General features: G+C 39.8%; 2 protein-coding genes and 1 pseudogene across 3 annotated transcripts; all 3 read left to right on the forward strand.

Moving 5' to 3' along the window:
• The first annotated feature begins 1,280 nt into the window (after nucleotides 1–1,280).
• On the forward strand, nucleotides 1,281–2,770 carry LOC104443364. 2 transcript variants are annotated; one of them, XM_039306930.1, is made up of 3 exons: nucleotides 1,281–1,544; nucleotides 1,627–1,712; nucleotides 2,339–2,770. In XM_039306930.1, exons 1-3 carry the CDS (start codon nucleotides 1,367–1,369, stop codon nucleotides 2,468–2,470), a joined length of 396 nt encoding a protein of 131 aa, XP_039162864.1. In that variant the 5' UTR covers nucleotides 1,281–1,366; the 3' UTR covers nucleotides 2,471–2,770. The 2 variants fall into 2 exon arrangements, with proteins under 2 accessions (XP_039162864.1, XP_010055020.1); XM_010056718.3 differs by having other exon boundaries at nucleotides 1,301–1,544; nucleotides 1,648–1,712.
• A 5,244-nt stretch (nucleotides 2,771–8,014) lies between these two features.
• Nucleotides 8,015–10,465, forward strand: LOC104414193 (annotated as a pseudogene).
• A 2,538-nt stretch (nucleotides 10,466–13,003) lies between these two features.
• On the forward strand, nucleotides 13,004–14,608 carry LOC104443372 (peroxidase 57). Its single transcript, XM_010056731.3, has 2 exons — nucleotides 13,004–13,272; nucleotides 13,654–14,608. The coding sequence occupies exons 1-2, from the start codon at nucleotides 13,069–13,071 to the stop codon at nucleotides 14,416–14,418; spliced, it is 969 nt and encodes a 322-aa protein (XP_010055033.2). The 5' UTR covers nucleotides 13,004–13,068; the 3' UTR covers nucleotides 14,419–14,608.
• Nucleotides 14,609–15,171: the final 563 nt, after the last annotated feature.

The raw sequence follows: 15,171 nt of genomic DNA on the forward strand, positions 1-15,171 counted from the left end.
TGTCCCTTTGAAGCGAAGACTCATCTTTAGAAGGCAATTCGTCCTTTAAATAAAAGTAGCAGGTCACAAAGCCAATCATCAAACATTGGAAATCTAGCAGACGATGTACTTTTTGCTTTAATTGATGTATGTTTCTAGGATGTATATTTTTAGGTACCATATGCCGTCGTTCACAGATTATATGTTACATTAGAAAGTAGACTAAATCTGCCGGCTTGATCATTAAGCTAAACATAACTCACTGCATCTTGACTCTGTTGATTCCTAGACACACCATGCAATGATGAAACCTAACTAATACTCATATATCTTTTCGCCCAAAAGTTTGATTTGACGAGAAAATCATAAAATTTAGGTTAATAATTGAGGAAGAGGTTTTTAGCAATGTACGTGAACTCCGTGGGTGACATAATTGATGCCGGGACTTGCGAAAAAGAAAGAAAAAGAAGCGACAGAGCGTGATTTTGGGCGGTGGGAGCTTATGTGACATGTCTGCTTGTCATTTATGTCCAAGACGACAAGCATTTCTGTCGCTTGGGGCCTTTCCCCTCACCCTGATTTGATTTTTTTTTTCTTTTTTTTTGGTCTAAACCCTGATTTGAATTTGAATAGGGCCAAAAGTGCCAAAATTTCTAGAGACGGACTCCAGAACTTTGTGGTTCTAGTGTGTAATCGTGTGAATGTTAGTGGCGCTACGTGGACTTTCTTCTTGATGCGTTGTTTGTGGACCATTGTGCAAAGTTTCAGGGATAGGAACTGGCCAGGATCTGTGTTGACCCATTTTTTTCAACTATTATCGTACTGATTATTAAGATTAGTTACTGTGTAATTACATTAGATTTTGTTGGAATGGTTAGGTCAAAAACTTAATTGAGCATTTACCAATGGTTTGTGGACAACATCAAACGAATTAATAACTTAGGGGCGATATGACATATTGGGTCAGAGTTCAAAGATCACACGTAACGGATTGAAAATTCAGTGACCATTTTGTGTTTTTATCTTTGAAAGAAAGAGAGCCCAGATGTTCAACTCCCTAGAGAGAGGGAGAGAGAGCCGGCTCATTGGTGATACTTAATGTCCGGTGATTGTACAGCTTCACTTTGCAATCAAGGGCCGATAAAAATAATGCCATTGGTGCATAGATTAAGTTAATGATACCAAAAGCGCACATGAAAATAGTAAAGAAGTAGAGAGTTAGGCCGGTGGGAAGTTGACTTTATGTGGTTGGGGGAGAAAACCTCTCTTTGTGATGGCATTGAAAATCCAATCAACATTATACACCAAAAACGAAAAATCTCATTAATATTCCTCTCCCTCACTCTCTATAAAAGTAGTTACATCTCACCACACGCAATTGTCTCACATGCTCATCACCAGACTTCACCAAACGAGTTTGCTTCCACAATATCAACCAAAAGTATCATTACCTATTCTCAACCTCAGAGACATGGCAGGGCACAAGCCCATCATTGCTATGAGGCTCCTGGTGCTCTTCCTGGGATTCTCTTGCCTTCTCTCATCTCTTGCAGTTCCTTCAACTAGTAAGGCCTGGAATTGGGAATTGCGAGATGTTCCTGAGTTAGCCTTTTGTTGTTGTAGATCGAGCATTTCTTGATGCTTTTGAATTGTTGTTCTGTTTCACAGGGAGTCTCAAGTCAAGCAGTGAAGAGGATGATGGTGAACTATCGGTTCCAAACTTGTTAGCTCAGGTACTCTCTCTCTCTCTCTCTCTCTCTCTCTCTCTCTCTCTCTCATATCTGCCTTAAAGTTCATTCACGGATCAAGCTTCCAAGGAATTTACAGAAAAACTCAGGATTTCAGCTCAAACAAACTATTCACCCTTCTGCTTTATTGATCTTCTCTGTTTCAATCTGGGGCCTAGTGGTTTACATGGTGAAGCCTGGCTCTTTTTCTGAACATCTCTCTGTTTTTATTGAATCCAGCACACCCAGTTCAGGCCTTTGCACAATTTCCACACACGTCTAGAGTTGTTTATCAGATAAATGGATAAAGAGTATGGAAACTTGCATGCTCCCACAGTCCCACTCAATCTGACCTTGACGGTCGGGAGCCTTACCTTATGTACTCGGACAAGTCTGCGTGCATTTGAGAGATTTTTGTTCAATTCAAAAGATTTGGATGCTTCGTGTCATGAGTACAATTAGACGATTACCTAAGCCTGGCCGCATTTGGATTTGGTACTCCAAAAACTCTTAGATCCGGCAGATCTCACGCCCACGAGACGCTAGAATTACTTGTAGCTCTCTCTCTCTCTCTTATACTCTGTTTGGATATAAGCAGACGCTAATGAGCCGTGATATTGCCAACACTGCAGGATGAGATAATGGGAATGAGTGGAGGAGGAGAGATGGTGTTTATGGAGAGGAGGATGGAGATGGAAAGCAACGACTATCCTGGAACAGGAGCCAACAACCACCATGACCCTAAAACTCCTGGAAGAGGCTAAAGTGTCCCTTTCTATAACTATATAACTATTGTATAATGTATATTCATATGTATAATCTAAGGGAAAGAGAGAGGGGGTCAAAGATGGAGTTGGGATTTTTTTTCATTTTCTTGGTCTTTATTTATGTTTCTTTTTATTTTCTTTTTTCTCTTTCTCTTTCTTGAGGTTGAAGCTTCTCTGTGTTGGCGTTGTCATATGAGAATGTCTCTGTCATTTTGCAGAAAAAAAGATCATGTAGTGGTCTTAGCTTGACTTAACCGATAATGGTAGGCACGCAATGCGGATTTGACTTTTCACGTCTCTTTGGGTGCGTGAGGGGGTCAACTTTTCACATCAATATTTGCCTAATCTATGATGATTCTGCGGCATTGGAAATTGTGCCGGCAGCTAATCCTAAGACGAAGTGAAAGAGGAACAGAGAAAGTCACCAACCAAATTGATTCTACCTTCATCATGATAGACATGAAAAACGACTGTGTGCTTAGATATTTTGATTTGAATGAAATCCCTCAAGGGAGTCGGCTTTGCTAATTTATGTGCTCAGAGAGTCTATATTCGTGGACCATTCGATTAACTTTAATGAACTCACTATAGCGAAAGCAAAATGCAAAAAATTAGCACAAGTTGGCACTTCGAGATTGTTAGCTTCCCGGTTGGATCCATCAATTTATCAATTAGAACGAAAATTAGCACAAGTTTGTCTCGCCAAGAGCTTAAATACCATTTCTTGGACTACCCCCTACGGGTGTGGAGGAGCGTTGAACTCTCCGAGGTCTCACCTAGACTGAGCAAAGAGAAAAAAGGGTGATGGGGTCTTTGTTAGGTGGTGTCGACTTGCTGGAGGGGCCGATGATCACTTCGATGGCGGCGGCCAAGAAGGAGAACGACAGTGATGAGAATGGACACATGAGCGACCGGAGGGAAAGCTACATGTTCTGAAGTCCATAAACATTGATCTACGTGAAGATTGCATTTTAGGTAAACATAGACGTGTCAGTTTGTTCGAAGATTAGGAGAGAACCATATAAAAAAAAAAGAGTTGGTGCACACCAATGTCTAGAGGCCAGCCTCTATGCATCCCCTCGGAAGCTCACGTTGCTACCTCTCGTTCATTAACAACTCTACCAATAAGGTATGAGCTTATTTTTTGAAAAATAAATCAGCTCTGTTTGCTTCTTGTAAGAGATGGAAAGTTGATGTGGACTCGTTAATGAAATTGACGTAATAACGCAGGCCTTCAAAAGAATATACAAGGGTGTTAGCCCCAGACATTGGCATGCACCAACTTTAACTTTGTTCTCTTTGGTCTTCTCCTAATCTTCAAAAAACTACAATTTTCTGTTTGTCTAGATTACAAATCCTCACATACACCAGTATCTATGGGCTTCATATTAAGTAATTTTCCTTTGGATAACAGCGCCATCATCCCCTTTTTTGCTTATTTGTCCAAGCCCGATGGCTCCATGATTCGGAATCAGCTTTCAACTTAGTATTTGCTACTACTTCTCCACCGCTCTCGGCCTTGTTCGGTGTTCTTCACATTATTCCCCGTATTACATCCATCGCACCATTGACAATTTTCCACAAGCTGTCCTAAAAAAGTAGTTCTATATCCTGTATTATCTAATTGCGCTATAGAGATCAAATTTTTCTTATGGTCAAGAACAAATATGATATCTTGCAACTTCCATCAATACCTTTTAGCCATTCTCATGTGAACATCACCCTCCTCTAGAATATCTAAATGTTCTTCATCAACAAGATAAACCCGTTCAAATTTTCCAACGACAAAATTGTGCATTTGTTCTCTACATGAAGTAGAGTGAAATGATACATATAATTTTAGAATCCAACACTCAGTTGGATTGTCAATGTTAAAAAAATTGAGGTGTCATGGATGAACGTCTCTTCAAGGATTACATACACGGATTTCTTCCGCTCTTGATTTTGATCCAAATATTGAATTTTCTTATTTAGGGTTCTATAAATTTATCTTATATGGCCTTTCTTTTAGCAGTTCGAGCAAATTATTTCACCATGAGGTCTTGATTTGCTTCTCCCTGTGAACTTCAATCTACCATGCTGTTGGTTCTAACCTCATTGATTGCTTCTCCTCTTGCTTTCGGTATTCAAGACAGCACTAGAAGATTCATTCAACTCTCTTTTGCAAATATCCTTACTAAGAATCAAATATTTGGTTTATTGAAACTTCAGTTTTTTGTAACCGGCAAACTATTTACTGTGATCACAATTACACTTCGACTTTCAAGTATAAAGATACTAGGATTAAAGCTTTTACCTTGATATTGAAATTTATTTTCACTGAACTCAATTGAATTGTGATCTAAGAAACACTGACATTCTCTAGGAGTTTTCGTGTCATTTTGGACATTTCGTCACATGTTCAATACTCTCCGACATTCTTTGACACTTGAGGCCAACAAGTGTCAAAAAATCCGACATCCGAGTCCAGAATTTCGATAGATGAGTTTGGAATTTCAACATATGGTTCTGACACGCATATGATCAATTTTAATTTTTTTTAATAAATAAGGAGTTAAAATGTAAATATATAAAAAAAATAATAAAATGGAAAAGAAAAAAGACTAGTCTTCTCTTCACTTCTAATTCTCATTGTCCGTGAGACACAATTCACCTCCCAAGTTTTTTTTCTTTTTTTCTTTTAACACACTCGACATGTGAGTCTACAATGTGGATTTCTTTTTTTTTTTTTCCCTCCAAGTTTTATGGATTATTAAAATGGAGTTGAATTTATCAAATTTTTAGGCTCTTATTTATTATTTATTTATTTGTGAATTTGAATCCAATTAATTTGATTAAAATAATCATAAAAATAATAATTTATCATGTATATATAAAAATATACATTTAATACACAACGTATCCCAATGTGTCAGAATTCTTTATTTTTTTAGAAATGACGTGTTAGTATATTGTGTCGTGTTATGTCGTATATCGGTGTTGGTGATACTTATATCGTAATCACAATTAAATTGGTTAATATGATTTGTGATGAAAGTACCTTTGTCCATCTTCAGATTGAAAATAGGACACATCAAATATATCTTGGTTGACACAAAAAGCTTCTCTTACATGTCAAACAATGCTCCTCATCAAGTCCACCGTTGTCTTTTTCTTGACGATGTTGAAGGCATTGCTTGTGCCAACGTGAGATGAATCGCACCTAGGAGCTTGTCGATCTAATAAGTCCTAATCTTCTTGCGATTGAATCTAGTTTTTATGTCGATAGAGCTTGATGTAGGCTCTTCCAATATAACATATCCTCGATTTCCATCTTCCACAAACCAAACTCTGTCGTCAAACCAATTGATCTTCACCTTCCCTTCATCCATTTTTGTCGCCCCCACTATTTCGCCAAACAAAGCTCTGATGCCAAATGTTAAGAACCCGAAACGTTGAAGAGAAAATATGGAGAAGAAGACATGAATATTTATATGAAAAACCCTTTCAAAATTAGAAAGGGAGAAAATCATGGTGCCGCAATATTTCGGTATCAATTTATAGAGTTACAAGTTACAATTATAAAATAGATTACCTAAATATATAGTAGGAGGTTAAGGCATATGTCATGATGAAAATTACATTTATGCTATTAATAAAAAAAATTATTACTCACTAATTTAAACTTTTAAGTGAAAGTCGGTCAAAATGAATATATTAACGGTCTCAAGTTTTAAGCTCTCTCTTGAAAATGTCCCGATGAAGAAATTAGACTTTTGCTGTGTACTCCCCAACAGAGTGTGGGAGGGTGACAGGCCAAGCAAAGAGAGAGAGAGACAAAGGGGTTGGTCTTTAGTTTGATTAGTTGTAGAAAGGAGTACAGTAAGTTGGACAAGCGTCAAAATCTGGTGTAAGACCGTAAGATAGGTGTTTATCTTGCCCAGGAGTAATATTCAGAGTTTCGAGTCCACAAAGTACGAAACCGTTGAGCGTTGAGTCTAAAGAAAAACGCATGGTTTGACTGAAGCTCGGTTCTTGCTTCGAGCAGAGACGAACTTTACAGCTGTGACACTTACCCAAAAAAAAAAAAAAAAAAACTTTACAGCTGTGACATTTATTAGCATCACGTTACTTCGATTCCACGAACATGGACTAGGACAAGAGAGGGCTAAGACCACCTTTCCTTAAACGGGCGAGCTCAACTGAGGCTTCTCTCTCATTAAACCAAATTAAATGCAATAATCCATGCGAAGTTCACGACCTAAATCTTTTAAAAGACTTATGAAATCTTACTAACAGTTTTGATCCGTAATTTGAGTCGAACTGATCAAAGGGATTGTCCCGATTACTTCATTCGTCATTATAACACGCAAGATGGATTTACATGTGCATGTACACAGGAAGATTCATCTAGGAACGTGTTTTTTCCACGAAGGAGCAATAAGCATTTATGTTGGTAAAAACAAATTTACGTCATTTTCCTCGGCCTTTTGTGTGAAGATTTGTCAAAGCCAAAATTGGAGTCTTTACCATCCTCGGGCAAAAGAACAAAACCGAACGCGTATTTGCATGCACGCATGCATTGTTTTTGTTAAAATATGTCTCGAGTTTAAGCCCAATGCAAAATTACGAATATTCCGAATTGGATATGTTGTGGATGTTCGAAATCGAGCAAAGAAGATCCGAAGATCAACTTCCCGAATTTGAATCTGCGTTGGAGAGTCTGGCTGTTAAAATAGGAAAGTCCAACTTTGACTAGGACTTGGATTTTTGTTTAAAATATACAAAGATATGTTTTGGATAGGAAACAAAATCCTATGAGAAGTTGGCAAAAGAATAAGGGTTTTACTTATATATAGACTTAAGGCCATGGGTGATAGATGTGGATCACAAATTGTTTTGAAGCGCCACATGAGTGCTTGGTGTTCCGCCGTTGATCGTGAAGAATTGGTTTTGAAGCACCGCCTCGTTGTTGAGTGCTTGGGAGGGATTTTCTTTGTCGTGAATTACATCCAAGAAGGTTTAGTGTTAAAGCCAATTAAATCTTGTGGTAAGATTTGTGTGTAATTCCTTCGTGAGATTGAGAGATTATTTCTTGAGGAATTTCGGGGCTAAACACTGTGTGTGTTATTGGGTGTAATTGGGGCTTGGGAAACACCGAGAAAGTGTTTGAGTGACTTGAGTGTGTAATCTCCTTGTATTGCTTGATCTATAGTGAAATTCGCTGCTGCTCTCCCCGTGGACGTAGGTCTTTACGACCGAACCACGTAAATCTGGTGTCCGATTTATTTTCTTTTTCTGTCTATATTATTGTTCGATCGCTCGCCCTATCGCAACAGTTTTTAGCAGAAGAAGCACAAGCGTCCAACGTTCCATTCAAAATCCATCACACATTCAACATCGTCAGCTCCGAGTGACATTGTGTGTGCGTGCGTCGGAGACTTTTCTCTCTTCGCCACGTATCAACACGGCTTCTAAAATTCGTGCTAATGCTGTACAATCCTAAGCTATTTCACAATCTCTAGATAGGATCTCTCTCTTGTGCTGATTAGTTGGAAAACAATGAAGATGATAACTATCTTTCTCGGGTTCATTTTTCTTCTTCCTCGGGGTTTGGGCAATCTGAAGGTCGGCTTCTACCACTCTACTTGCCCGCGAGCTGAGTCCATCGTCCATCAGGTCGTGCAGAGTCGATTCCAAGCCGACCAATCCATCACGGCTGCCTTGCTCTGCATGCATTTCCACGAATGTTTCGTTAGAGTAAGTTTCGTGCATGTGTGTTTGGACACGTGCTCTCGATGCTAGGATGTAAACGTATAAACATCATATCATAAAATTGATTTATCTATCATTGTAACGAAATGTGAATAAATTCTTAAATAGGTCAGTCATTTTTAAATGTTTAGTGAAAGTCTCTACATCAATCATTTTTGTGTCTTCAAGCATACGTTAGTCAAAGATGATTAGAATCCATGTGCAATTTATAGATAGTTTATGGGTTCTATAGAGTATATGTCTCCGTTTGGATAATAAAAAAAAATTGGCATGAAAGGATATTTAAGTGCCAAAAGTTAGGAAAGTGACACTTAAGTACCAAAATTGAATCAATTAAGTGCCAACGGCGAGAAAATTTGACTAAAATGCTGACATGGCAATTTTTGGCAAGACAAGTGCAAAACGACGACGTTTTGCACGCTGATGTGGTTAGGCAAATGTAAAAACAACTTCGTTTTGTTACTAACGTGGCTAAATAAATAATATAAAAATTTATTAAATTAAATTTAAAACTAATTTTCTTTAAAAAAAAAAAAAAGGGGAAGAAGATGATAGCTGCTGAGGGCTCAACCCTCTTTGTTGTCACCTCCCCATCGTCGATGGGAAGGGCCGATAACGGTGGGGGAGGGTCGGCTGGGGTCATTAGCCCGGCCGGGGTCGACGACCTTGATCAATTGGCAATGAGGGCCTACGAGCCCGCCTAGATCCGATGAGGGTCGCTAGCCCTTGCTCAGCTGGGCCAAGAGCCGTCGCTTGCTGGGGGCCAAGGCCGCGACCTCGGCTGACCATCCTCCCATCGTCGTCGACCCTTCTCCGCAACAACGGGGAGGGGGCGGTGACAAGGGTTGTGCCTTAGCCGTTGTTCATCTTCTTCTTCTTCTTCTTCTTCTTCTTCTCTCTCTCTCTCTCTCTCTCTAATTTAATCTAATTTAATTAATTTTTAAATTCAAATTCAAATCTGCGCCAAAGCAATGTCTTTTTTGCATTTTTTTTGCTGAGTTAGCTCTTTGATGAGTCACGTAAATGAACAAAATTAATTAAAAATTGCCATGTATGATTTTCGGCGAGGTTTGTCGGAAGTGACATTCGAGTGTCCCATTTTTTTTTTAAAAAATAGTACTTAAGTGTCACTTTCCTAATTTTTTGTACTTAAGTGTCTCATAGTGCCAAATTTTGGCGCTTGTGGTGTTCTTTTGTTTTGTATAGAGTATTTGTCTCCATTTGAATACATATTTGTGGAAATTAGAGATTGCATGGATACTGTGATATATGTGCAATATATGTGCAATTTCGAGAGATATGGATAATCAATAGAATTATTATAATTAACTCTAATATAGGAAATTCTCCAAAGAAATCCCTAATTATCTCTAACAAATAGTAAATGTAGTCTAGCCAATCATTTGATGAAAGAGCACGGTATTAACATGCCATGATTCTTCCTATCACGATGTCCACTAATTTACTCCTACTTCCTTCGTCTCATTTAGGGTTGTGACGCATCCATACTCATAGACTCTACCGACAGCAAACCAATGAAGAAATCCGCCGCCCCGAACCTAACTGTGCGAGGCTTCGAAATCATTGACGAAGCCAAGAAGAACATCGAAGCCTCATGCCCTTCGATGGTCTCCTGTGCCGACATCGCAACTTTGGCAACACGGTACGCGGTCTTCTTTGCAGGAGGGCCTAGCTATGATGTCGCGACGGGAAGGCGAGATGGCATCATTTCGGCCCGCGACGAAGTTAACTTGCCAGGACCGACATTCTCGGTGTCTCAGGCTCAACGAGCCTTCGCAGCAAAAGGATTCACTCTTGCCGAAATGGTCATTCTCTTGGTTGGACACACCATTGGAATCGCTCACTACTAGACCATATCTCAGATTTATGAGGTACCGGCGCTCCGGACCGATCCATGGACCCAAGCTTGATCATGAAGCTCAAGGTCACCTGTGGTGCTTCATCAAGTAGCGACCGGACCGTGTCCTTGGACCAGAGCACGCCGTCCATCGTCGATAACAAGTTCTATAGCGAGATTCTTGCGAAGAGAGGGATATTGCAAATTGATCAGGAGCTCACTGTTGATAAATCGAGCACGGCAATCGTCGCTAAGGTCGGGTTGGACGCAAATGGATTTAGGCAGAGTTTTGCAAAAACGCGATGGTGAAGATGAGCAATGTCGGAGTTCTAACAGGAAATGCTGGAGAGATTAGGAAAAACTGTAGGGTTTTCAGCTAGCTAGAGTGCGCCGCCAGTTAGGATAAATTTACGTTAATGTTGTTTACGAAATTTCCTTTTTACTCCTTCCTAGGTTCAAAGTGGATGATTATAGTTTAATGATCTCATCTTTTTTAAGGCACTCGTGCAGATCTTGAATGGTTACAAAGAACTTGAGGATGCTTAGATGGGTGATGGGGATCACATGATTTGTTAGACATGGCTATTAAGGGTGTGTTCGGTAATATTCTCGTCTCTCTTTTAATTCCTTAGAATATAAATAGAACAGAAATCCCTTTGTGTAGGTTTTTGTTTTGGGGAACAAATTTGTTCTCGCAAATATATTCAGAACAAAAACAAGAAATAAAAGAAAATTGCTTCTTTATTTCCGAGAACAACTCAAAAATTAAGTCTAATTTTTTTCTCTTTTCTATTCTTCTTTTTCTTTTCTTTCCTTTTCTCTTCCTTCTCCTATATGTTGGCCTGGTGATGATTGGTGATCAGCTAGACGAGTCTTGGCAACCTTGCTGGAGCATCGTGGGCCCCTAGTGAGGTCGCCTTGAGCCTTGCCCTCAATTGGCAAGTGACAACCATTTGTATCATTTTAGTGATTTCCTACGGTTAGGGTTAACTGGATCAAATTCAATTATGTTTAACCAAGTGAAATGTCCATATCTTTAGAGAAATTTACTTTAGAAAGAACCTTGAACCTCCCTCCCTCCCTCCCTCCCTCCTAAGGTTATAACCTCCTATATGAGGTTGCCATCTCAAACGGGAGATCTTCTAAGACCGGGTAATCTCTCGATCGCCCAAGACTAGGCCCCCTCGAATAACTCTTGCCCAACTACGATTGACAAAGTGAAGGCGAAGTTTGTCGACGAGGACTTAAATATAGGTGTTAAGTGAACCTACGTAATCAAACATGTAAAAGCATAACACATTCTTAACTTCCTTATTAGCAGGAGCCAAATATTGCTCTTAGTTCAAAGTCTAACGCATCGATAATATTTTGTTGAAAGAAGAGACACGTCCGGAAGCTGTGAACAGTTTTTAGTTAAGAGCAACGCTAAATCTCTTCGTCATAACATAATCGCCAATCATATTTTGCGAAAGAATCAGAGTAATCTTTTAATTGGCAGTTAAAAATTTAACCAACATAAAGGTTAATATAAATAGAGAAATCGATGCACTTATAAATTACGGTATAACAAAAGATTACTACAGATCTTCACACATAGATCAAGTGAAACATAAAGATCTTTCCCCTACACGATGGATAAAATTTCCCTGGTCCTTCTCCACTCGTGCAAAACGCTGCCGTAAGCGTTCGACTTGGGCCGGAGTGACTCTTACGAACATGAAGCCTTGCCAGTCCCATATCATCACCCTTCCTCCACGCCTTCGACCCACCACCACTCGTCAAAATTGATTGGGCCGCATTAAAGCTGCCCCAATTCGACAACCCAATTATTCGCTATTATCGTCTGGATTTTGTTAACAAGTGCTCGTTAAAACTAAATTCAAAGAAACTTCATGGTTTACAATCTATTGACGACCTTCTGGTCTTGCCTGATTAATTTCAGGAAAACAACAAATCAAAAATTCTAAACTTATTGCATTAATGTCAATTCGGTTATAAATATTTTAATTTGACAAACTTAGTTCTAAATCTTTTGACAATTTGCCAAAACTAGACGAAATGACTAGATTGACAAATTGTCGAGATGTCTAGAACTAAAGTGGCCAAACTGAAAATTTTAGGATTGAATCAACACAAGCACAAGAAAAATTTAAGATTATTTTGATAATTTTTTCCATTATATATAGACACGCGAGGTTGGTCAACCCAACTTCGACTTTGAATTGCTACCAATCCAAATCCTACTTGAATTCCGGCGAAGCTTCCTCGATGCCGTTGTTGGTCAAACGTCAGCTTTAAGGAGCCAGCCCATTCTCTTGTCGCTTGGTGCATGATTTCATCCAATTCGACACATATTTGAGCTCGAAGAATACCGCGTGAGGGAAAACGACTTTCATTTCGACTTCTGCACATCTTTGCTTCCAAAATATATATAACTAAAAAAAAAAAAATCCATAACGTGCGAATCGCTTGAAGCTGGCCACTTGCGAGCCTAGAAATAACCGAACTTTCATGGGCATGATATCACAAGACACCGGTTTCGTGCGATCCAGCTTGATCGTATACAACCAAAATTGAATGTACAATGTCCGTCGCCACAAACGACAGCACCCAAAAGAATGATTTCCTTGTTTCCACTTGAAGAATGGTCAACGTATTGGCTCGCCTTTTTTTCCGGTTAAGAGCTTGGGGACGCGTTTTTACATGCACATGCATCACATTATAATACTGCTTCGGTGAAAAAAGCTTAGACCGTCCAAAATATGGTTCAAAATCCACGTGCTACAATCGTCACCTTTGACTTCGCCGGCTCCTTCGTTTTCCATCCTTATCCTCGGGCCACCACCTTAATTTATTCTCTCGATATCTCTATAAATTTGCATGGTCTCGGTGTTCCATAACCATCGTCCCTCGACAGAACCGAGAACCACGAGTGTCTTTCACTCCATACACCATTCGCTGGGTTATTAGCTTAAGGACGCTAATGGTGTGCAAGATGAAGAACGTAGTACTCGTGCTTCTCTTCGTTCTTCCCCTCGCGTTGGCTGATTTGAGGGTTGGCTTCTACAATTCCACCTGCCCGCAAGCAGAATCCATCGTGAGGCAAGTCATTCAGAAGAGATTCGGAGCCGATCGATCAATCACTGCCGCCTTGCTTCGCATGCATTTTCACGATTGTTTCGTGAGGGTAAGTTACCGGCGTCTTCTGCCGAATGAACATGTAACTTTGATATGTTATAGATTAAGGAAAATGACAAGGTTAACTAGGTAGCTAGTTTATATATCAATATGTTAATGCGATGTGACATGCTTTATTGTTACCATTCATCCAGAGTCTAGTAGCTAACGCAGCAATTCATATATCAATTCCCTAATAACTAGCATTAGTCTTAATCATATTGAGTCGCATCAACTCAAACCTGTTAAAGCTCAACAGACATTATGTGAAAATTACTAGACGTTTAAGAACAATGATGTTGTGCTCGATTGATGGTGTCAGATAGGTCTGTCACCTCCATTTAACCATAAAAGCATGCCGCTCACATTTTTTTGCCTCGTTTTTTTATAGGGCTGTGAGGCATCCATCCTCATCGACTCCACCGCCAAGAAGCCATCGGAGAAAACCGCTGGGCCGAACTTCTCTGTGCGAGGATATGACATCATTGATGAAGCCAAGAAGAGCCTTGAAGCCGCATGCCCTTCGACCGTCTCTTGCGCTGACATCATCACGCTGGCAACACGAGACTCCGTGTTCCTCGCCGGAGGGCCCAGCTACAATGTCCCTACCGGAAGGCGGGACGGTCTGGTTTCAAACCCGGATGAAGTGGACTTGCCGGCACCCTCATTATCGGTATCTGAGGCGCTACAAGCTTTCACGGCTAAAGGGTTTACACTCACTGAAATGGTGACTCTTCTGGGCGGCCACTCCGTCGGAGTCGCTCACTGTGGCTTGTTCGAAGACCGCCTTTCGAATTTCCAAGGCACTGGAGCTCCAGATCCAACGATGGACTCGAGCTTGGTCGCGAAGCTAAAGGGCATCTGCGGGAACTCGACAAGCAACGACCCCACCGCGTTTTTGGACCAAAGCACGTCGTTCATTATGGATAACCAGTTCTACAAACAAATTATGCAGAAGAAAGGGGTGTTACAAATCGACCAGGAGCTCGCCGTGGACAAATCTAGCGCCGGCATTGTTTCTAGGTTCGCGTCAGACGCGAACAGTTTCAAGACGAGCTTCGCTAGTGCGATGGTGAAGATGGGAAATGTCCAGGTTCTCACTGGGAATGCCGGAGAGATAAGGAGGAATTGCCGGGCCTTCAATCAGCCCAAGTAATGATACGTTGCTATAGGGGAATAATTTCTTCACTTGATTGAAAATACCAATTCCATAATCCGGTTCGGGAATGGATTTCTGTATGCTAGCTTCTTTATTTACTTAAGACGGGTATTTCTGTAGGGGAATGCATTGACTTTGAATTCACTGTGGATCAAGTATTAATTTTGAAGAAAGAGCTTATATTGAAGTCTTTATTTTCCAGGGACTGTGCTTAAAGATTTGGGTCAGCGAATTATAAGTCAATTAATGAGTCTGGACGGGGTGGCATGAATTCCTGCAAGATCACCTAATCTAATTTAGACCGATTTTATTCTTGCTTGACAAATATGGAGAAGGCGAGACAGCTGAGGAAATTGGGAAAGCCATTCGTGCAATATTATGCACTCAATCGCGTCAGTTTTGTTTTCAATGCATGTTCAAAAAATTGTTATAACAAGAATACTTGACATAAGTCAATACTTTAAAAAAAAGAAGAAAAGAAATTGCCATTTTGATTTTGGTTACATCTCTCTCAATAATTGACGATTGTTGACATGTCCAGTAGCTTCTTCATCAATCTAAGAGCTAGATTTTCCATTTATTTTCCCATTTTTTAGTGATTTTTTACCGGATTTTGCTAGTCTAACAAATCTTACGTAATGTGAAAATAATAATTTCTTGTGAAGTACAATTACTTGAAGAAGTGAATCATCCAACAATTTATAATTATTTATGATTTTATTTTTTGTGGTTTAAAATAGACTGTTATTC

The sequence above is a fragment of the Eucalyptus grandis genome, chromosome 1 (genome assembly GCF_016545825.1).
Source record: "Eucalyptus grandis isolate ANBG69807.140 chromosome 1, ASM1654582v1, whole genome shotgun sequence".
Lineage (NCBI taxonomy): Eukaryota > Viridiplantae > Streptophyta > Magnoliopsida > Myrtales > Myrtaceae > Eucalyptus > Eucalyptus grandis.

Excerpts from the sequence above, each read along its gene's own strand:
- LOC104443372 (XM_010056731.3), top strand. The coding sequence starts at position 13,069 with ATGGTGTGCAAGATGAAGAACGTAGTACTCGTGCTTCTCTTCGTTCTT. Across the intron at positions 13,273-13,653 it reads TTCACGATTGTTTCGTGAGG|GGCTGTGAGGCATCCATCCT; the intron begins GTAAGTTACCGG and ends GTTTTTTTATAG.
- LOC104443364 (XM_039306930.1), top strand. The coding sequence starts at position 1,367 with ATGCTCATCACCAGACTTCACCAAACGAGTTTGCTTCCACAATATCAA. Across the intron at positions 1,545-1,626 it reads TCTTGCAGTTCCTTCAACTA|AATTGTTGTTCTGTTTCACA; the intron begins GTAAGGCCTGGA and ends TTGATGCTTTTG. Across the intron at positions 1,713-2,338 it reads TTCCAAACTTGTTAGCTCAG|GATGAGATAATGGGAATGAG; the intron begins GTACTCTCTCTC and ends CCAACACTGCAG.